The sequence below is a fragment of the Electrophorus electricus genome, chromosome 17 (genome assembly GCF_013358815.1).
Source record: "Electrophorus electricus isolate fEleEle1 chromosome 17, fEleEle1.pri, whole genome shotgun sequence".
NCBI classification, from domain to species: domain Eukaryota; kingdom Metazoa; phylum Chordata; class Actinopteri; order Gymnotiformes; family Gymnotidae; genus Electrophorus; species Electrophorus electricus.
Genome location: NC_049551.1, coordinates 6031506 through 6049855, shown reverse-complemented (window position 1 = coordinate 6049855; position 18350 = coordinate 6031506). Strand labels below are relative to the sequence as shown.

Genomic DNA, 18350 nt, shown 5'->3' with positions numbered 1-18350 from the left:
GTTCAACTTACAGTTTACAGTGACTTGTACTGTCCTCACATCTGGAGGCGAAATGTCGTTTGAAGAGATGCACTCATATGATCCGGATTGCTCTTTGGTGATTGCAGTCATTTCAACATACTCCCCTTCACTGACAAATCTTTGACCTGCAACAAAACAACAAATATATGTTCATGGTCATGTGAAGGAACAACGTTTCATATCTGAAATTGATTAAAAACATTTTCAGACATAAGTATGATTGGAAAGTTAAAAATTATGCAGTTTTCTTCAAGGTGCAGCAAATGTGAACAACAAAACTATTAAAAAAGATGAGATGTGGAAGTAACACAAGAGTTTCATGTTTGTCATGCTATATCATTAGTGGCATCCCACAGGAGCTAATTACGGGACCATTTTCATTCTCTTTTTTAAAATACATTTCTCCTCCCCCATTAAAAAATTCATGCAGCACACAGTTTGTTCAGTTTCACTCTGCCAGTACCATTACAGAGTGGGATAATGCCTCATCCAGGGCTGCAAACATCTGCTTTGTGGCTTTATCCAGCCATAATGCACACAGACTCATCTAAATATGAGTACAGCAATTTGCAGTCTGTCATACTCAACTGACCAAGGGTCACTTTACTGGACAAACATACAGTCTATCATCGAGCTAAATCACTATAATAGGGTTAAAGAGCAAGTGCAGATTCCAAAATAGTGTACCCATGTGTGAACAATCTGCAGACACATTCAGGGCTTGCTTAAGGGTCCATTTCATTGGGTATGCAACACCATATAGTCATGTTGTGAACTAGAGTCAGTCATTACAGCCTTTTCCTCTAATGGAGAGAATCTTAATCTTTAAAATACAGTGATGAAATAATGGTTATCCGAGTGCAGCATGTGTTGCTGAAATACATACCAATATATCGCTAATATCTAATAGTTTATTCAAAAGTGAATGGTACATTTCACTATTGATAGCATTACATAGCAATATCCAATCAGAGCTGCATTATCATGAATTCTAAATAGCATTAAAATGCATAGTGGAAGATTCAGTTATGCCTCTAAGGAGTTGAGACAGTTTCACCTTCACTATCCTCTTCCCAAGCAGACCAAATGTCACAACGCATAGCAACAGTTCTACATTAAATTCTCATTAATTCACCAATAAGAACCAGCAAGACCATGACTGCCTCTCTGCTACTGCGCCCCTCCCCCTTCTGTCTGTGTTCATTGTAAAGGCTGAGCAGTGCATATAGGTTGTTATTCTAGTCTCTTAATACCACTGCCCTGGGGATGGGGATGATACAGCAGGGTAATTATGCTTATCTAACCAAATTACTCATTTCTGTAATTTTGGGCCGGTGTGAAATAGAGGAGCAGGGAATATGATTGCACGATTAACCGAAGACTTAACGAGCCCCAATTTTATTACGATCATGCAGCATATGTGTAGGAATTACACTGAATTTCCTCTAACATTTACCTTTAGAGTGCGCTGAATGGACAGAACCAACATAATTCTGCAAAAATAATCCTACAAGTTACCCCATAAGTATTTCCTTTCAGTGTCTTGCTAAATATGCTTTTTTTTCCCTTTAAAATTAAAGCTTTTTTGGCAGGCTGTTTTACTGACTCAGCACACCAACTGTGCAATTGTGTGTTATAATGTGTCATATCAAATTGCCTTAAGATTGGCCTCAGCGTTTGGCTGCACTCCTAGGCACTGTAACTTTTAATTCTCATTCTTTTCTATTTGGTCACGTTTGCTACTTTTAACAGATATCTGGCTTTCCTCATTATAATATTTTTTCCCTGTTCTCTCTTTTTCTGTGTGACATCACTGTCTACATAGTTATTAACCACAATGAAATAGACCCTGACAGCTGTAGCGTCACAAAAGCCTGCATGCTTCTATTGTGATGCTGGCATTTAATTCAAGGGTATTTACAACCCTATTAGAATCACACCCTGTTTATACATCATCTCCTTATTTCAGGAAGACCACCTCCATGTCTAATAGGTGAGGTCGTATAAGCAGTTATATAATCTTCCCCATTACATATTTTTCATTATATAATTTTCCCCTCATCTAATCCACCTATTTCTCAGAGAATTCTTCACGTGTTAAATATATGTTTTGGCAAACATCTTGTGATTCTTGTGAGGTTTGCATGTTTTAATAAACTCTTTAAAGTCATGCTTATCTTTTTATGACAGATACACCTGTGGCTACATAGTAGTGTTTTTGATGTTTTCATATAATTTTTCTTACTCATTAAAAGCATTTAATTGGTTTTCTCCAACTGTGATCATCAGTTGATTGACAGGCTGCTTGCTATGTCTAATCTCACCTGTGTTCTTGCTTCTTAACATTATGACACAGTTTATTTCAACTGTTTTAGCTATGCCACTGATTGATGATGTATTTTATTTAGTCTCATGATGGCTCATTTACTGACATTCCTTTGGTTCTCATGTTGAGAGAACATGCCCTAGACACAAATGCTACTTTTCAAATGAACTGTATATTCAATTGCTACTTCTGGAATCAGCTCTAGATCTTTTCTTAGCTCTCTTGTGTATGAACTAATGACGCAATGACACATCATTCTGTGAAACAACTGAGAAGCCAACTGTGCAGTTATATGTGGTCCATTAAAAAGTGTGAGGTATGTATAAAAATGTCTCTGATTCCTATATCATGTATAAATTATAGACATATAAACATATTCACATACCTTCAAATTAAAGTTGACATTCTAAACTTTGATCTGACATTGTTTCATCTTAAATCCAATGGAGCACAGAGTCAAAATAACAAAAACTGTCATCTTACAATATCTGTAGGATTGTACTGTACATTACAGTTCATGACTTTTACAGAGACACATAAAATATATGTGGATTCCCCACCCCTCCATGTTCAGAACTATTCGTTGACAACCCCTTTGTAGAATCCATGCATGCACACATAGTGCCCACACTCTTGTTGATCAGCTTTACAAAAGCCAGAAGTAGACTTCTCACTGAGTGCCTTGAAATCATGACAGTAAACATTTAAGTAAAGATTTCCATTTGATGGCTTGACAACCACTATTGTGCTTTTGTGACCACTGCTAAACGTGAAAGACTTGGTTGCCAGGACCACCTTAGAAACACTGCAACAACTGCAATGACTATTGTGCTATATTCAGGCTTAGACTGTTTATGACTCGCTTCAGAGAGAAGGACAATGAAAGGTAAGCTATATAAAACCCCAGAACTAACTGCCAATGTGATATCAACCAGCTCTGAAAGATATGTTAGTATAGCATATTTAGCCATTTAGCATATTTCACTTGTACATTAACTGACTTTTTATATTTGTCCATTAAAAAGGAATAATCATTTTGATTTCAATGACAATGGTGATGGTCTTGTTAGCCAGCTTTATCCCATAGCCATGTTTTATAATGTTTATTACGGGGGACACAGAAAGAAAACATAAGGCGCACAGCAATTACACCCAACAGCAGCTAATAATGTCACCGCCATTATGAGGCAGTTTGCAAGAGCAGAGGGGAGGATTATTAGAATGTAAAGGACCCTGCAAGAGAACAGCACAAATAAATAACAGGCTAAAATGGAGCACAACAGAGGAATGACAGATGGATGGAGAGACCAGTATAATGTAGATAAAGAGAGAGGCTGTTATTACTCTGCTTGTGTGATTAGGATCAGCACAGAATCGCACCATGTTAAACTCTTTTTTTAAGCATCATATTCATCCGACGACATGTACAGATGGGGAAGCAGCTTTTACTAGCTATCCTCATTTACATAAAATATTGCCAACATTTCCAAATAGCAAAAATAGTCACTTTTTGATGGCCGTTTATTGAACTACCCCCTGTTGTAGTCCCATGTTGCAGCAACTCTGAACATGACTAGAAAAAATAAACATGACCAGAAAGGATGCAAAACACCCACAAATATCCACTTCCATTTCTCTAACGCTACAGAACAGTGTTTTGTGTTTTCAAATGTAATTAACCAAAATGTAGAATATGCAAGGAGATGCAATCAGCCTTATTGGTGAGCAGGCTGGTCTCAAGGCCTACTGGAAATCATGGTGGTTATCATCATGAAGTGCTTTCTCTGTCCATGACTCACTCTGCTGTTTAACCAAGCACTCCCTTCACTCTCAAAGGAGCACAGCTGTGCATATTCACTCTGTGATAGCATTGAGGGAGGCGATGAAAGAAGCGTGGCAGTCTTAAACACTCGGGATATTTTGGTGTGACCAAAGACAACCAGAAAAAAAAAGGCCTTTCAGACGCTGCTAAAGGGGGAGTTATGAGTGAAAGGAGTGGGATCAAACCATTTCCCTCCTTCAAACGTGCCGATGAAGTATGTTAAAGTGGGTCAACACTTCTATGCATTGAAATGGGTCATTCAGTCTTGCGCTAATCTGAAGTGAAGCTAGGCCACGCACTGAGAAGCTGACACTGTCGCTCCGGATTTTTCCCACCCTATTAAATTCAGCAGCACCAACCTGAATTTAGGGCCATAACACACACACACCCCCTCCCGAAACACCCAGGAGGTGTTTGGAGGCTTTGGAGGTTCCCTGTAAACTAATAAATGTTCCAAGAGATGATATTACACATATAATGAGATTGCACTGTGCTAATGAGTAGATAATCAGGCACTGACCATTATTAATGTTTGTGAACACATCTAATTGCGATTTGCAATCATCTGTGCATGGATCACCCTCCTAATAGGTAATCAAATGATGATGGCTTCAGATGCTAAACTGTTGACAGAAACAATCAAGGGTGCTCAGTGTTGGTAATGATGCCCGTGGGCATGTTAGAGTGGACCCCTCAAAGTGGACCTTCCAAGAGGACACTACATTTGCAAGTGTACTTATAACAAGGTACCTTTGAGTGTGATGGACCTTTTAGAGCTTAACCTCTGGAAGAATAGTTATGCTAAACTTTTATAAGTGTGAACTACTGTGTCGAAGGGCCACCACACCACCATTCTTTCAGTAAGAACGAATGATAGGGCTACAGAAAGAGCCAGTGGACCTGGAATAATATTGTCCTGGGATCTGACATTTTTTTCCCAAGGAATTGGCATTATTCCCCCCCCATTTCAAAACTCGGTTTTGTTGCATGCTGGTCCCAAAAATCACAAGCTGCTCTGTGTGCCCTTGGTCAGGATCTGAACTAGACTTCATAGAGAGTAGAAGGTCTGACATATGAACAAGCCCAGAAGAAAGGAAGAATGACCCAGGGGTTTGCTAGAGGTTGCAGTGGTCTTCTTTGTAATATTAAGTTCAATACGTAATTTGAATAAAAGTATATTTAAAATATATGGATGGATAATGGCTAAATATAAGAATGAAATCAAAGAACCAAGCTATATATTCCCCATCCAGCCCACTTCAAGAGGGAATTATTGAACCTTGTTCAGTGAGAATTATGGTTTGTGTCTTGCTGTCGTCTCTCAAGCTGTGGGCCTGAATCACCCAGTCATGCTTCAGTAAGCAGCAGGTCACCATGGTTACACAGTTCACTGAGACTGATCGAGTCTCTCTCGCACTCTCTCTCTCTCTCTCTCTCTCTCTCTCTCTCTCTCTCTCTCTCTCTCTCTCTCTCTCTCCTTATCATCATCTGAAATCTCTCTCTTTCTTCATCATCTGAAGTCACATAATGATAATTAAATAAACAATGTCACACTATCTACGAATCTCTTCATTAGGTAAATCATAGTTGAGACATTCTAATATAAACAGTTTTTTTTTTTGCCTTTCAATTATGACTCAGACAAGGAGTGGAACAGCTAATTATCTCTTATTGGGTGTCTGTCTGGAATAGATATAACCGAATATTACTGCGTTGTACACGTAGGTCTACAATAGATTTGGAGATATAGGCTCAGTCAGCAAGTGATGCTAGAATTGGTCATAGAGGGGAGGGGCATGGAGAACAATGGAAAAGGTGGAAGAAAGTAGGAAGGAAAACAGAAATGAAGCATATAAAACCCACACACACACTATGTCTCTTCCAAGCCATACATGTTTCAGTGTGAGTGGTAGCCAATGCAGCCAAGAAACACATTTAAACATTCCTTTGAATATAGTATAGTAAAATGTACACAATCAAATAGACTGCACAGTTGTATTAAATGTTTCATAACAGCTTTATCAGATTAATGGTGTGGGTATCTTACAGTCAACAAAATGTAAAAAAAAAAAAAAAAAAAAGGTTTTTGAACACAGGCCACAGAAACTATCAACAAAAGGATCCATCCATGCCATCACACATTCTACTGGACAGAAATCGTGTGTTCTCATGAGTATAAATATAATGAGTTATCCAAGCCATTGCTCTTTCTTGCTCTCTTTCACTCTCTTCCTGTCTTTCTGTCTCTCCTTGCCTCTCTTTTCATTGAAAATGTTGATCAGTGGAGTTGTGCTGATGTCTTCATATATATGTAAGACATTAATGGACACAGCATTGGGAGATAAGAGGGCACTGATACCTCATATGTGTTCTTTTCAGGCTCTGTCCAATGTGTGACTAGTTTAATAGCATGGAAAAGAGACTGATTTTGTTTGAAACACATGAGCACCATTTGATACCACACTGTTAAGGTGTGCAGAATATGAACTAGCTAGGTTTGGGCTATAGTGACTAACACAAGAGTACAGAAAGAAATAAGGCTTTCAACTGTGATGAACACTATTATATTTGAACTAACAATTGAGGTAATATGTATCAAAACATTGAGATGTAATAGTGTAGATACATGATTATGGGTTACTAGCATAAAGAAAGAGCAACATTTCAAGATCAGTTTCAATCAGAGGCAGTATTCTGCCATAGTGGTGGATTTAAAAGTTATTCAGTGATATTCTTTTCCACTAGTCTTCAGTGAGAGCCACATAGAGAGAGAGACAGAGAGAGACAGAGAGAGAGAGAGAGATAGTGAGAGACAGGAAGAGAAAGTGAGACAGTGGGAGAGTGACAGGCATTTGGATTAAATGCCTAGATAGATAACAGAAAGAGACACACACACACACACACACACACACACACACACACACACACACACACACTCACACACTCACACACTCACACACACACACACACACACACACACACACACACACACACACAGAGAGAGAGAGAGAGAGAGAGAGAGAGAGAGAGAGAGAGAGAGAAGGGGGTAAATGAGAGACACTGAAGCAGGGAAAGACACATCTGTCACAGTGCCAATGATAAAGAAAAGGCTTCACAGAGCCCAGACTCTAAATTATGCGACCATGGTCCCCTCTTGCCAGCATCACCCATTACTGCTTAATACTAAAATAATACACAGTATTAAAACCCTTAGGACATCAAACACAACACAAGCAGGTGAAGCTTGAATTGAAGTAAATTTGTGGATCATCTCATAATGAGATATTGCATTAGCAATGTGCTTTAACCTCTGAGTATCAAGCCTAATGGCCTAAGATCATTCTGTACTGGCTGTTCAAAAGAGGCAGAAAAACAAGGCATGTGTGAAATCAAATATCTAAAGGGTTATTATTAAAATGTAATGTCAACAACAACAACAACAACAACAACAACAAACCCATCAGAAATAACTATGCTACATCAAAAGAGAAACCTGGAGGCCCAGTGTGCATCTGAGATAAACAGATGTTTTTCACAACATGACAAAGGTGAGCTTGGCATTGCTTTGCACATCCTACAGTCTTATTCATCACTTATCATAACCCAGCATAACCTCCAGCCAGTCAGGTTTACAGAACATCCCCCATCCTTGCTGCTTGAGAGTGCCTGCACAGCACAGGCTTGTGGGTACCCTGCTCTGACACACACCCTCCAGAATCTCATGGAAAGCTTGTTAATTAGCTGAGGAGTTGAGCCAGGTGTGTTGGGAATAGAGAAAACACCGACATGTGCAGTGCAGGGTTACTCCAGGGATGGGGGTAATGTATGTGTCATGCTGTTTCAGGAGTTTTTGGGAAGATTCTTCTGTCACATGTACACCTCTGCCAGCATGTTTTGAGATCATTATGAATATCAATATTCCTCATATTGCAGATTGACCTATGATACCCACATGGTAAGTGGTTCTTCAAGATGGAAAAAAAATCAAACATCTATATGACAGTGGCCCATTTCCAGTGGTGCAGCAGTGACCCAGTCTTGGTCTAGTCTGAGTAAGACTGTCAAGGATTAGTTAGCCTGTCCTGACACTGCACCATTGATCCCCCCAGTTAGTGTGACAGATCGCTGAGAAGCAGCCTACTCCAGCCAGACACAGGTCACTGCGCTACACTGATAGGGTCACCAGGGCCCCTCATGAGAGATTAGAACCTGACAACTCTGAACCATTAGTCTCTCTCTGAACCACGCCAAAACACCCAAATACGGCTCATGACAAATGGCGCGTGACTGAATGAAAGCCGTCATTTTGCTCTGAAACTGAAAAGCCTGTGTCACATTAGCATGGATGTCACTGGTAATACAGGAAAGCAAGCTTTTGAGTTACTGAAACACTAAGTGGTGGCTAATTCCTAAATCTAGTTCTGTTAGAAAAACGCTTAGCATCCTTTTCTTCTGCAGATGCTGCTCAATGGGACACTGTGGCGTAAATAACAAGAGTACATTATCTCCTCACCAAGAACTAAAATCCTGAAAACAAGCAGTGAATTTTGAAGAAAGAGAGAGAGAGAAATACAAATGATTTCTCTTTAAACCAATTTACCATTCTAGTTTTACCTGGTGGGCAGAAATGTGTGGCTAAAGTGCTTAAGGGAAAATCTCTGCACATTCAAAGCCTTCGGGTGTAGATCTGCTAATTAGCCTTAAAGAGGAGACTATATGAGAGAGGAGGATAGCCTGAGCAAGAGCTACACACACCTTACAAGAAGAAAGGGAGCAAAATCAATGTTTCTTCAAGTTACTTTACTTAAAGAGTACATCTCCTCAGTTTTGCTGGTTTTACATTTGCTTTTGGATTGTATTTGTTTTGTGATATAAGGATACATAAGATACATACCATAATAATAATAATAAGAATAATAATAACCTTTCAGAGCCAAGAGCAAAGAAAATCCTTCCTCTTCTGGCTGAGTTTCTGACAGAATGAGGGCACTTTAATTTGATGTATGGTGATAAAATCTTGCATCCTCAGCACAGCAGAAAAAAGGGTTACAGGATAGAAAACACTGGAAATGATTTTTTATGATGCCCTAATTACTAAAATGTAACTACAAAATTATCCTGGAGCCATTCTGCCCAGGTCACAAAGCGTGGCCAAGCGGATGCTCCGGTGAGACCGATCTGCTTCCCTCAAGCTTGGGGCCAGCATTTTCATCTTAAAGCATGCTAAGCTCCTACCCCAAGTCCACCAGGCAGCACCAGCCAGTGGACTCTTTAGCAGACACCCAAACAAATGAGGGCGGGAGAGAGGGAGAACAGGGAGAGGAAGAGAGGGAGAGAGAGTGGGAGAGAGAGAGAGAGAGAGAGAGAGAGAGAGGAAGGGAGAGCGACAGCAAGAGACACCAAAAATGAGTGGGGTGCATGTGCGTGTGCGTGCACGTGTGCGTGTGCTTGTGTTCTGGGGAGTCCAAAGGTGATAAATGGTGTCTGAGGCCAGAATGACTGTAGCCTCTCAGCGTCTGGTCTCACCCTGAGTAGTTGCCGCTGATTCACGCTGCCTGGTAATTTATTCCCAGCTCCTTGACCCTTTAATGATGGGGTTCATTGATCACATTGATCAGCCTACTCACTCCAACCACCCTAGTACCCCAATGCCCCCCCCCCACACACACACACACTTAAACATCATTTAATTTGAGATCCACCAACCTTCTCCTCACATGCACTTGCTTAGATCTATGACCTTTTGGAGGGAAAGAGAAAAAAACTTGACCAATCAATAATCAGCATTGCTGCCTCGATGTCTAATTAAAGCAGAGTGCGACTGCAGTGAGCAGGGCTCCCTTCCCGGCCATGAGCAGGAGCTAGGTTGCGCGCCGCCCGACCCGGCTGCCTCTGAACCGCAGCCGGGACCTTGACACCGTCACGGTGAGAGAAGCTGCTGTTTGCAGGTGATGCTATTGTGAGTCATGCATTGCATTGCTGTCAGACAGACCCTGCAAGACAGCAGTGACTTATGCTAAGAGTACAAGCCCATTCTTTTCTCCTGGTCGTACGCATAACCCAAACGACCATGCAATCGTTTCATTCCTCCCAGCCCTCCATTCAGTAGGCTAGAGGTGGCAGTTATTTGCCTGTGTTATTAACAGGACATTTGAGAGCTTTAGTTACACCAACAGAATGCAGCTCAACCTTTTCTGTGGTGCTGTACCCAAACATTTTTGAGTGTTTCAGACTGTGTGTCACAAAACACTCCCCCCCGACGAGTCAAGTGGTACGGCCTGCCGCGTGCAGGGAGGTTCACCATAGTTTGTAGCCACACCCTCTGTGATGGCACACACCTGTGCAGGGGTTGATGTTAAGTGTCTGTCTATTTAAACCCCCGCCTGTGTGTGCCTCGTGGTTGGTCATTGTTACTGTTACTGTCATTGTTAGCATTAGTGTCATCAGTAGTGTTGGTATTATTGTTTATATATCCACTGTTAGCATGCTCCAGCGTTTAAGTGCCATTGTTATTGTCTACACTGTCTGTTGTTATGTGTGAGTGCCTTGAGTGTCATATATGTTTTAAGTTATTAAATGTTTCACCAAATTAAGGGAGTCTGTGTGTCCTGCTCCGCGCCCTGCGGCACTCCGGCCAACGTTACAGACTCCCTCAATTTGGTCGACAAGCACTTAACATCAACCCCTGCACAGGTGTGTGCCATCACGGAGGGTGTGGCTACAAACTATGGTGAACCTCCCTGCACGTGGCAGGCCGTACCACGTGACTCGTGGGGGGGGAAGTGTTCCGTGACACCGTGAGGCCTGTGCATGCCACCGAGTGAATATTGGAACTAATAATGGTCCACACTCACAAGCCCATGAACCAACAGACAGTGTATACATTTTTCAGTGTTTTCTGAAATGTAGAAAGCTTAACAGAGTAGTGGAGGAGAAAGTCCTTGAACAGATCCCTAAGGTGATAGCTCGGCAAGGCCTTTTACGGTAGAAGGGAGGATGCTTCTGTTGTGACTGGGGGAAGTAACAGGTTTGAACCTTGCTTTGGCTGCCCTCCTCTGAAAGCACACAGAGCAAACTTCCCAACAAAAGCACCAGCAAAAAAAGCAGCATAGGTTCTCCGAATCTGTCCACCTGCTAGAGAGAGAGAGAGAGAGAGAGAGAGAGAGAGAGAGAGAGAGAGAGAGAGAGAGAGAGAGAGAGAGAGAGAACGAGCGAGCTGGGGAGAGAGAGGAAGAGAGAGAGAGAGAGAGAGAGAGTGAGAGTGAGCGAGCGAGCTGGGGAGAGAGAGGGATAGAGAGAGAGAGAGAGAACGAGCGAGCTGGGGAGAGAGAGAGAGAGAGAGAGAGAGAGAGAGAGAGAGAGAGAGAGAGAGATCGAGCTGGGGAGAGAGAGAGAGAGAGAGATCGAGCTGGGGAGAGAGAGAGAGAGCGAGCGAGCGAGCTGGGGAGAGAGAGGGATAGAGAGAGAGAGAGAGAGAGAGAGAGAGAGAGAGAGAGAGAGAGAGAGAACGAGCGAGCTGGGGAGAGAGAGGAAGAGAGAGAGCTGGGGGAACGAGTGAGACTCGAGGCACGTTGTGGGCATGGGCGCGAACTTGAAAAGAGGAGGATCAGCAGAGTGAAGTTCTGCTGCAAGCCCTGGCTCTCGGCCTCCTCCGAAAGTATCTGCATTATTAACGAGGCCGGCGGTAAACACAGATGTTTCCGCGTCTGTGCCTCAGACCGGCGCGACGCCATGTGCCTTTGCGCTGCTCTCTCCAATCACCTTTTCCCTGCTAGAGAAGGAAAATGAGCCTCTGTCATGGCTTTGGCTATGCCCCTCCTCAAAACCCTGATCAATTATTCATTGTCAGTGATTTAAAAATTCTCCCTCTCTCTCTGAATGTTTATTTATTTTTATTATTCTTTAAAGAATGGCAAAAGTGGAGGAAATGGACTATACTGGTAATCAACAAAACTGTATGTAATTCAGGGTTGAGGATTGCTTACAGCAAAGTGCAATTACTGTAAGAAGCAGTAAGAGAAGTGAAGTCAGACAAATGAAAAAATATAATATCACATTTCCCATTTTGAAGAATTCATTTTCATGTAAATACAGGGTACACAGTCCTTAGAGGAGGCAATGGATGAATCATAAACATGGTCATATCCACTGTGTATTTGATGCAAAAGTGCTTTGATAAAGCACACTGCACCTTTCTCTTCTATCTGCTTTCTTATACTACTGCCATACAACATTTGGACACAAATGGCATAAATACTGCATGTGAAAGTACACTCCTGTTTATGTATTATAAATAGAATTATACAATTACAATTAGCAGTATACAATTAGCAGTATACAATTAGCAGTATACAATTAGCAGTATAGACGTAGTAGATGTAGCATATAGATGTAGTATAGATACAGAAAAAAAGGACTGCTGAGAAGATTTAAATCCGTTTTACAAAGCTGAGCCGAGATGAAGTAGCCACGTTTAAAGATTAGTCAGAGCTGGACTCGGAGGAATAGCTCTCGATGACACATTATTAAGTTGTAATGAAGAGTCTCTTGAATCGCAGTGTCACGAGGCTCTGGGCTGAGACCCCTCCTGCCGCGTCACAGGGGGCTACCACAGAGAGAAGCCTGCAGAGAGCTAATCACATTAGGCCAAATGAGACTTCCGCCACACTGCCACAACACCCAGCTCGTCTTCCCCGCCAGAAAGGCTCCACTGCAAACACGCCACTGCCAACCCATCATTAACGACGCCCAACTTTTGGCAGAATTAGCAGCTTCTGTGCGGTGATTTACGATGGCTGAGTACAAAAGGCGCGTCGCGCGGCTGTGCGCGCACACCTGTCGGCCTCTCGGCGGAGAAGGATCAAGGCCCTGACACTGCGGAGGGGAACATTGGAGCGCCATGTAAGCTAATCTCTCCTCCTGACCCCCATCCTCTCTCACCATCGCTCTCTCATTTTTCTCGCTGCCATTGTGCAGCTATCAGGAAGAAATGCAGAAACCACAATATAACCCTGCGTAACCCTGTGTGCCGTCGACTGGGCTTAGCAATTGACATAGTTACCTAGTCTTATACATACATATGTATTTTATCTCACTCTTGAGTGTGTCTTTGATGTTTTTGTCTTGTCTGTAGGATCAGTGGAGGATCCTTAAAAAGGAATGCAGTCTCTGCACCATCCTGGAAGATTCTGACGTGTTTAAATATAATATTAGTCACTGTTTTATTTGTAGGATGATAAGTCAGAAGCAGAAGATTGCTTATAGGTCAGTGAGTCCACTCTCTGAATAGGTAAAATATGAGCAAGGGCAGTTCTGAAAGTATTCACACATTTCCATACTTTTCTGGAGGACGTCTTCATTCTTACTGCAAATGGGCTTAAGTCTAAGTAGCTGTGAGTAAGGGACGGAGTTTTTGCAGGCCTTGGAAAGGGAATTATTTACACAGCTACTTTTTCTAATATAAACTGGTGCCTCCTACAAATTCAGAAGCACTTTGCTGGCACAGCTGATGAAGGACCTCTGTCCAAAACATCCTGTTTAGATGCTCTGTTTACTGCACTACAATTTTGATTATCTTTACATCTCTTACTACATTACACTGCAGTTACTCACCTGGAATCGTCTTCAGATTTGTGTGTGTGTGTGTGTGTGTGTGTGTGTGTGTGTGTGTGTGTGTGTGTGTCTGGACCCCCTATGGATCGTTTATATACTCCACACCGGAAATCTTTGGGATTTAAAAAAAAATGGAAACACCCGCTGTTCCGCCCATGGAACAATGAGATATTAAAATTGAGATGTACAAGAACTTAGAAGGAGATGTACAAAAAAGAGGGATAGATGGCATTAGTCAAACCCCTGTGAAAGGAAGCATTTAGGAATATTAGATCCCTTAATGAGCACTGATGTGGTTTTATGTGAGAACCTGAAGCAATAAAACCATAGATCTCATCATGAAAACAAACACAAGTATCGTACGCTTCCAGCAGTGAGCAATATCATAAAAGCTACTTTCAAAGAGGGCTTAATTCACTGCGCTTTGAAACTGATATATCTTAATCCTATTAAAACTTTTGTAGTCTCCCAGGCTGTTAAGGTACAGTGCACTAAATCGAGACTCTCTCATGTATTTCTTAAACATAGCTTTAAAGAAGCATTAATGCTTATTCCACCAGTAAAATTCTATTCAGCATTTTCAGGAGTTCGCTGCCCAAGTTAAAAGTTTAAAGTCGAAAACTCAAATTACCGTGAGCGCCTATAGGAAGCTAAGCACTTCCAGTCCACCTCCATTCACACCCCCACCCCTCACCAATGAATTTCCATGAATGGTATTCATTGGTCCTCTTGCCAAAGACACTGAATGCATCTCTATTGAATGAAACATGCATACTCGAGACCTTTAGTGAGCATCAAAGGTAACGCAATTCAGTGGAAGGTTTTATTTCACTTGTGCACAGAGAACTGAATGAAGTGAATAAAAAATATGGTGTTACAGCAGGGCTTTTAAGGTTGCGTTTCGAGTCTTACAGAGCCATCACTGCTTCCGCCAACAGGAGCTGAGGAGGCGCATTCTGGGGTAGCTGGTTGGAAAACTGGGGCAAGGCTGATGATTTCCAGCATGGGTGTACATTCAGCATTACGGTATTAAGAGTTCTCCTAGAGCACGAAGCATTCTGGGTGGGAGATTGTGTGTGGGTTTATGGAAGCCTACACTTCTAAAGCCATCTGAGCGGAGTACTCCCGCAGTTGGAAGCAGCCAGTGGCCGTGTGGAAGCAGAGCATGAGGAAACCCACCCCAGTTTTTCTACAGTGCCAAATGGTACAATGTCAACTACAGGGGACGGATCCAGCCCTACACCATATGCTCCGGAAGAAGAAGCGGCAGGCTAACGGTGACAGCTGGGCACTTGAAAACACTTTTTCGAGGCAGATTTCAACGACCATGGATCTGTCTAATTCAATTATCAGTATGGGTATAAAATATATCATGTCAGTATGTGTGAGTGAATAGACAAGGACACAGACACATATGTTCACACACACACACACACACACACACACACACACACAAACACACACACACACACAAACACACACAAACACACACACACACACAAACACACACACACACACACACACACACACTCACAAACACACTCACAAACACACACACACACACACACACACACAAACACACACACACACACACACACACACACACACACACACACACACACACACACACAGAGAGAGTTCATCATCTTCCAGAAAGTGGTAGCAGGTACCATTGTTCTCACTGACAGCTCCACCTGAGCAAATGGCATGCAATGCTTTCTGAGAGAATAACAGTCTGAGTTCAACCAAACAAGAAAGCTGCTACAAGCCTGCCATGTCAGACCAAACTACCATTCAGCTGTCAGTCAAAGCCTTCAAAACAAAATTAGTGGGCTTGAACCCCTTATAACAGCAACCTTCAAACCATAGCTGCTAGAATGATGCACACAAAGCATATAAATACACTCATCAGAAAGTTGAAAACAGCTTTCAAAAAACTTTTTTCTGTCTGAGCAGAACCCACAGACCCTGCCTGGTCTCTGGAGATGATTTTTTGCTTTCAGATTATATTGTGTGATATATTGTATTTGGAAGTAAACTGAAATTGACTGTGGTGCTCAACCCAGCAGTGAATACTGACCCATTTAAAACACTGCAGAGTAATTCTCCATGCATCAGATGATTCCAGGGTTAGACAAATATCCGTGTAAATATTTAATCAAAACAGTGCAGGCTTGTTTTATTTTCCCCTCCAGTTTAATATATCCCATTTTTGAAGCTGGCAATCTAGACCTATCAAATGTAGGAAATCTTTGCCATTGTGTCTGGCGCTGACCCGTGATTACGAGCTGGTCTTGGTTTGGTTCTGATAGACCAACCAGCACCATTTTTCGCCACTGCCTATATGAAATGCCTTCCACTGTGAGAGACCAACAACTCCCTCTTACTTCAGATATCCACAGTACAAAACCACCTCAATATATCTTCAAGATTTTCTTGATTCGAAGTGAAAAATATTAAGAAAAATATTAAAATGGGAGGTTGGGCTGGAGGAAAAAGCTCCTGAAATATGTCACTCCTGAAAAAAAATCACATTCTTACACCAACTGAGAAAGTCCTCACAAAGACACAAAAACATCCCTCACATCTCATTTCTTTCATTAGGATTCAAGGAGAAATGTCAGCCCAGATAACAGCCCATCTCCACACAGCCGCTGGCATTAAAGACGACCTGCCTGCACACAAGTATATTGGTTTAGAAAGCTCTGTACTGAATGCTCCGAGTTGCCATTGCATGACTGGCAATGGTTTTAGCAATAACAAGTAAATTAAAAGTGATGCATGTTGCTGGGGAGTTTAATAAAGTAGATGTATATGAATTTGATATGCGACGATGATGGTAGGTTTACTAAAAAGCAGAGGTAGAAGGCTTCTCTATTACAACCTATCTTTTACTCAGCATTCTCTTGCGTAAATTCTTCCAAGAATTTGACATTTTCTTAATGTTGCCTAACGAAACCCACGAAACTGCAAGAAGCATCAGAGCAGCAATGCCATCAGGCAATGTTTTAATGCAAGTTCCTATTTTTCATTGTTATTCAATTAATTGCCAAATAAATTATGAATATAACAAACTACAGCTTGCAAATGAGGAAAATGGGAAAAGCCTTTGCAACACACTGTATTAAACCACCATATACCAGACTTCTATGAAGACATTCTCTTCATTTTTCCAGCACAACTGGGTCAGACTTTAGTAACCATGGGAAACAGACAAGGCCTCAGCATCAATAATTCATCAAGAAGCCTATGTTCACCATCAGTCATTAGCAATGTCAGCTCACCAGGTTTGCTGTGATTGTCGACATTTAAAACAATTCGATCAAACACACAAGGTGTCCCAGCCAGTGAAAATGGGAAGAGAGGCTCACCCCTGGCAGAGTGATATTTCCAAATAATGCTGGGCTCAGGTCGTCCAATGGCCAGACACATGAGACTGATGTTGCTTCCTTCATTCACTGTAATGTCTCTGGATATGTTCACAATCCGGGCAGGAACTGAAACACACAACAGGAAGCAAGAAATATTCAGAAACTGTAGACATATCACATAGACATATGAATTTGACACTTTATTAGAACAAATGATATAGTACCTAATAATGATTATATCTGTTTCACATATCTGAACTCCAAGGGTGCATTCTCACTGCTGTACATAACACTTCAAACAGATGTTATTCTGTTAGTGGAATCCCACTTTAATCAGTCATAAATTCCCGATTTCCCATTTGAATTTCCCATTTCAGTGTGCAGGATCTCACGGAGTGCCACTTGGTAATGGCCTACTGGGAGCCATGGGGGCAGAAAAGAAGACAGTTTGAGTCCATGTGTACTATATGTGCAGTGAGAAAGTCCTGTGGGATGCTTGCTTAAAAGTGCCATCCACGGGGATGAGAGCATGTGCATAATCAACATGTGCCAGAGTGATGAAACACAGGACCAGCAGTCCACCAGTTACTGTAATCAGCAGCCATTCTGGAGGGTTTTAGCAACAGCCCAATACCTAGACTTCCCACAATTAACTGGATACAATGGTAGCTGCGTTGACTGTTGATATGTCTATTTTTTGAAAGCAACATATGCCGACATTTTGAACATGGATACCTGACATGGATAGCTGACGTTATTGTCAGAATCAACTCAGTTCTTTAGCGTGCCTCGAGTTTTTTAATATTCAGTATAATAATATTCAACAAATATTCAACAAATTGTGAAGGGAATCTGCACCAAAAAAGCACACTCCACCATTGTTAAAAGCCTAATACTGTGAGGCTAGACTAAACATAGCTTAGCAGGCTCCTGAGTCCACAAGAGAACTGCCTCAATGAGTCAACCCTATATTTTGCTGCTTGACTGACATGATTTGATAGCTGTGTGGGGCATCTCTCCAATCCCTTTCCTATTTTGTTTACATAACTTTGACTGCGACTGGAATGATGACAGCTTGCTTGTCTTCCATCTCCTCCTTTTCTGTCTGAGCCGACCAGGCAGCTAGAAATCTGGAGGGATATCATATAGCTGGCTTGCCATCAAGCTGTCCTGAAATGACAAAGCTGGAATGCATGCT

General features: G+C 41.8%; 1 protein-coding gene across 1 annotated transcript in view; it reads right to left on the bottom strand.

The window, feature by feature from the left end:
- The window catches only part of opcml (opioid binding protein/cell adhesion molecule-like), a 56393-nt gene that overhangs the window by 2218 nt on the left and 35825 nt on the right, over nucleotides 1–18350 (bottom strand). Inside the window, exons 3-4 of the mRNA XM_027012706.2 lie at nucleotides 17153–17278; nucleotides 12–146 (exon numbers count right to left, since the gene is read on the bottom strand). Coding sequence (XP_026868507.1) covers nucleotides 12–146; nucleotides 17153–17278 — 261 coding nt within the window. The remainder of the gene's footprint in view (nucleotides 1–11; nucleotides 147–17152; nucleotides 17279–18350) is intronic.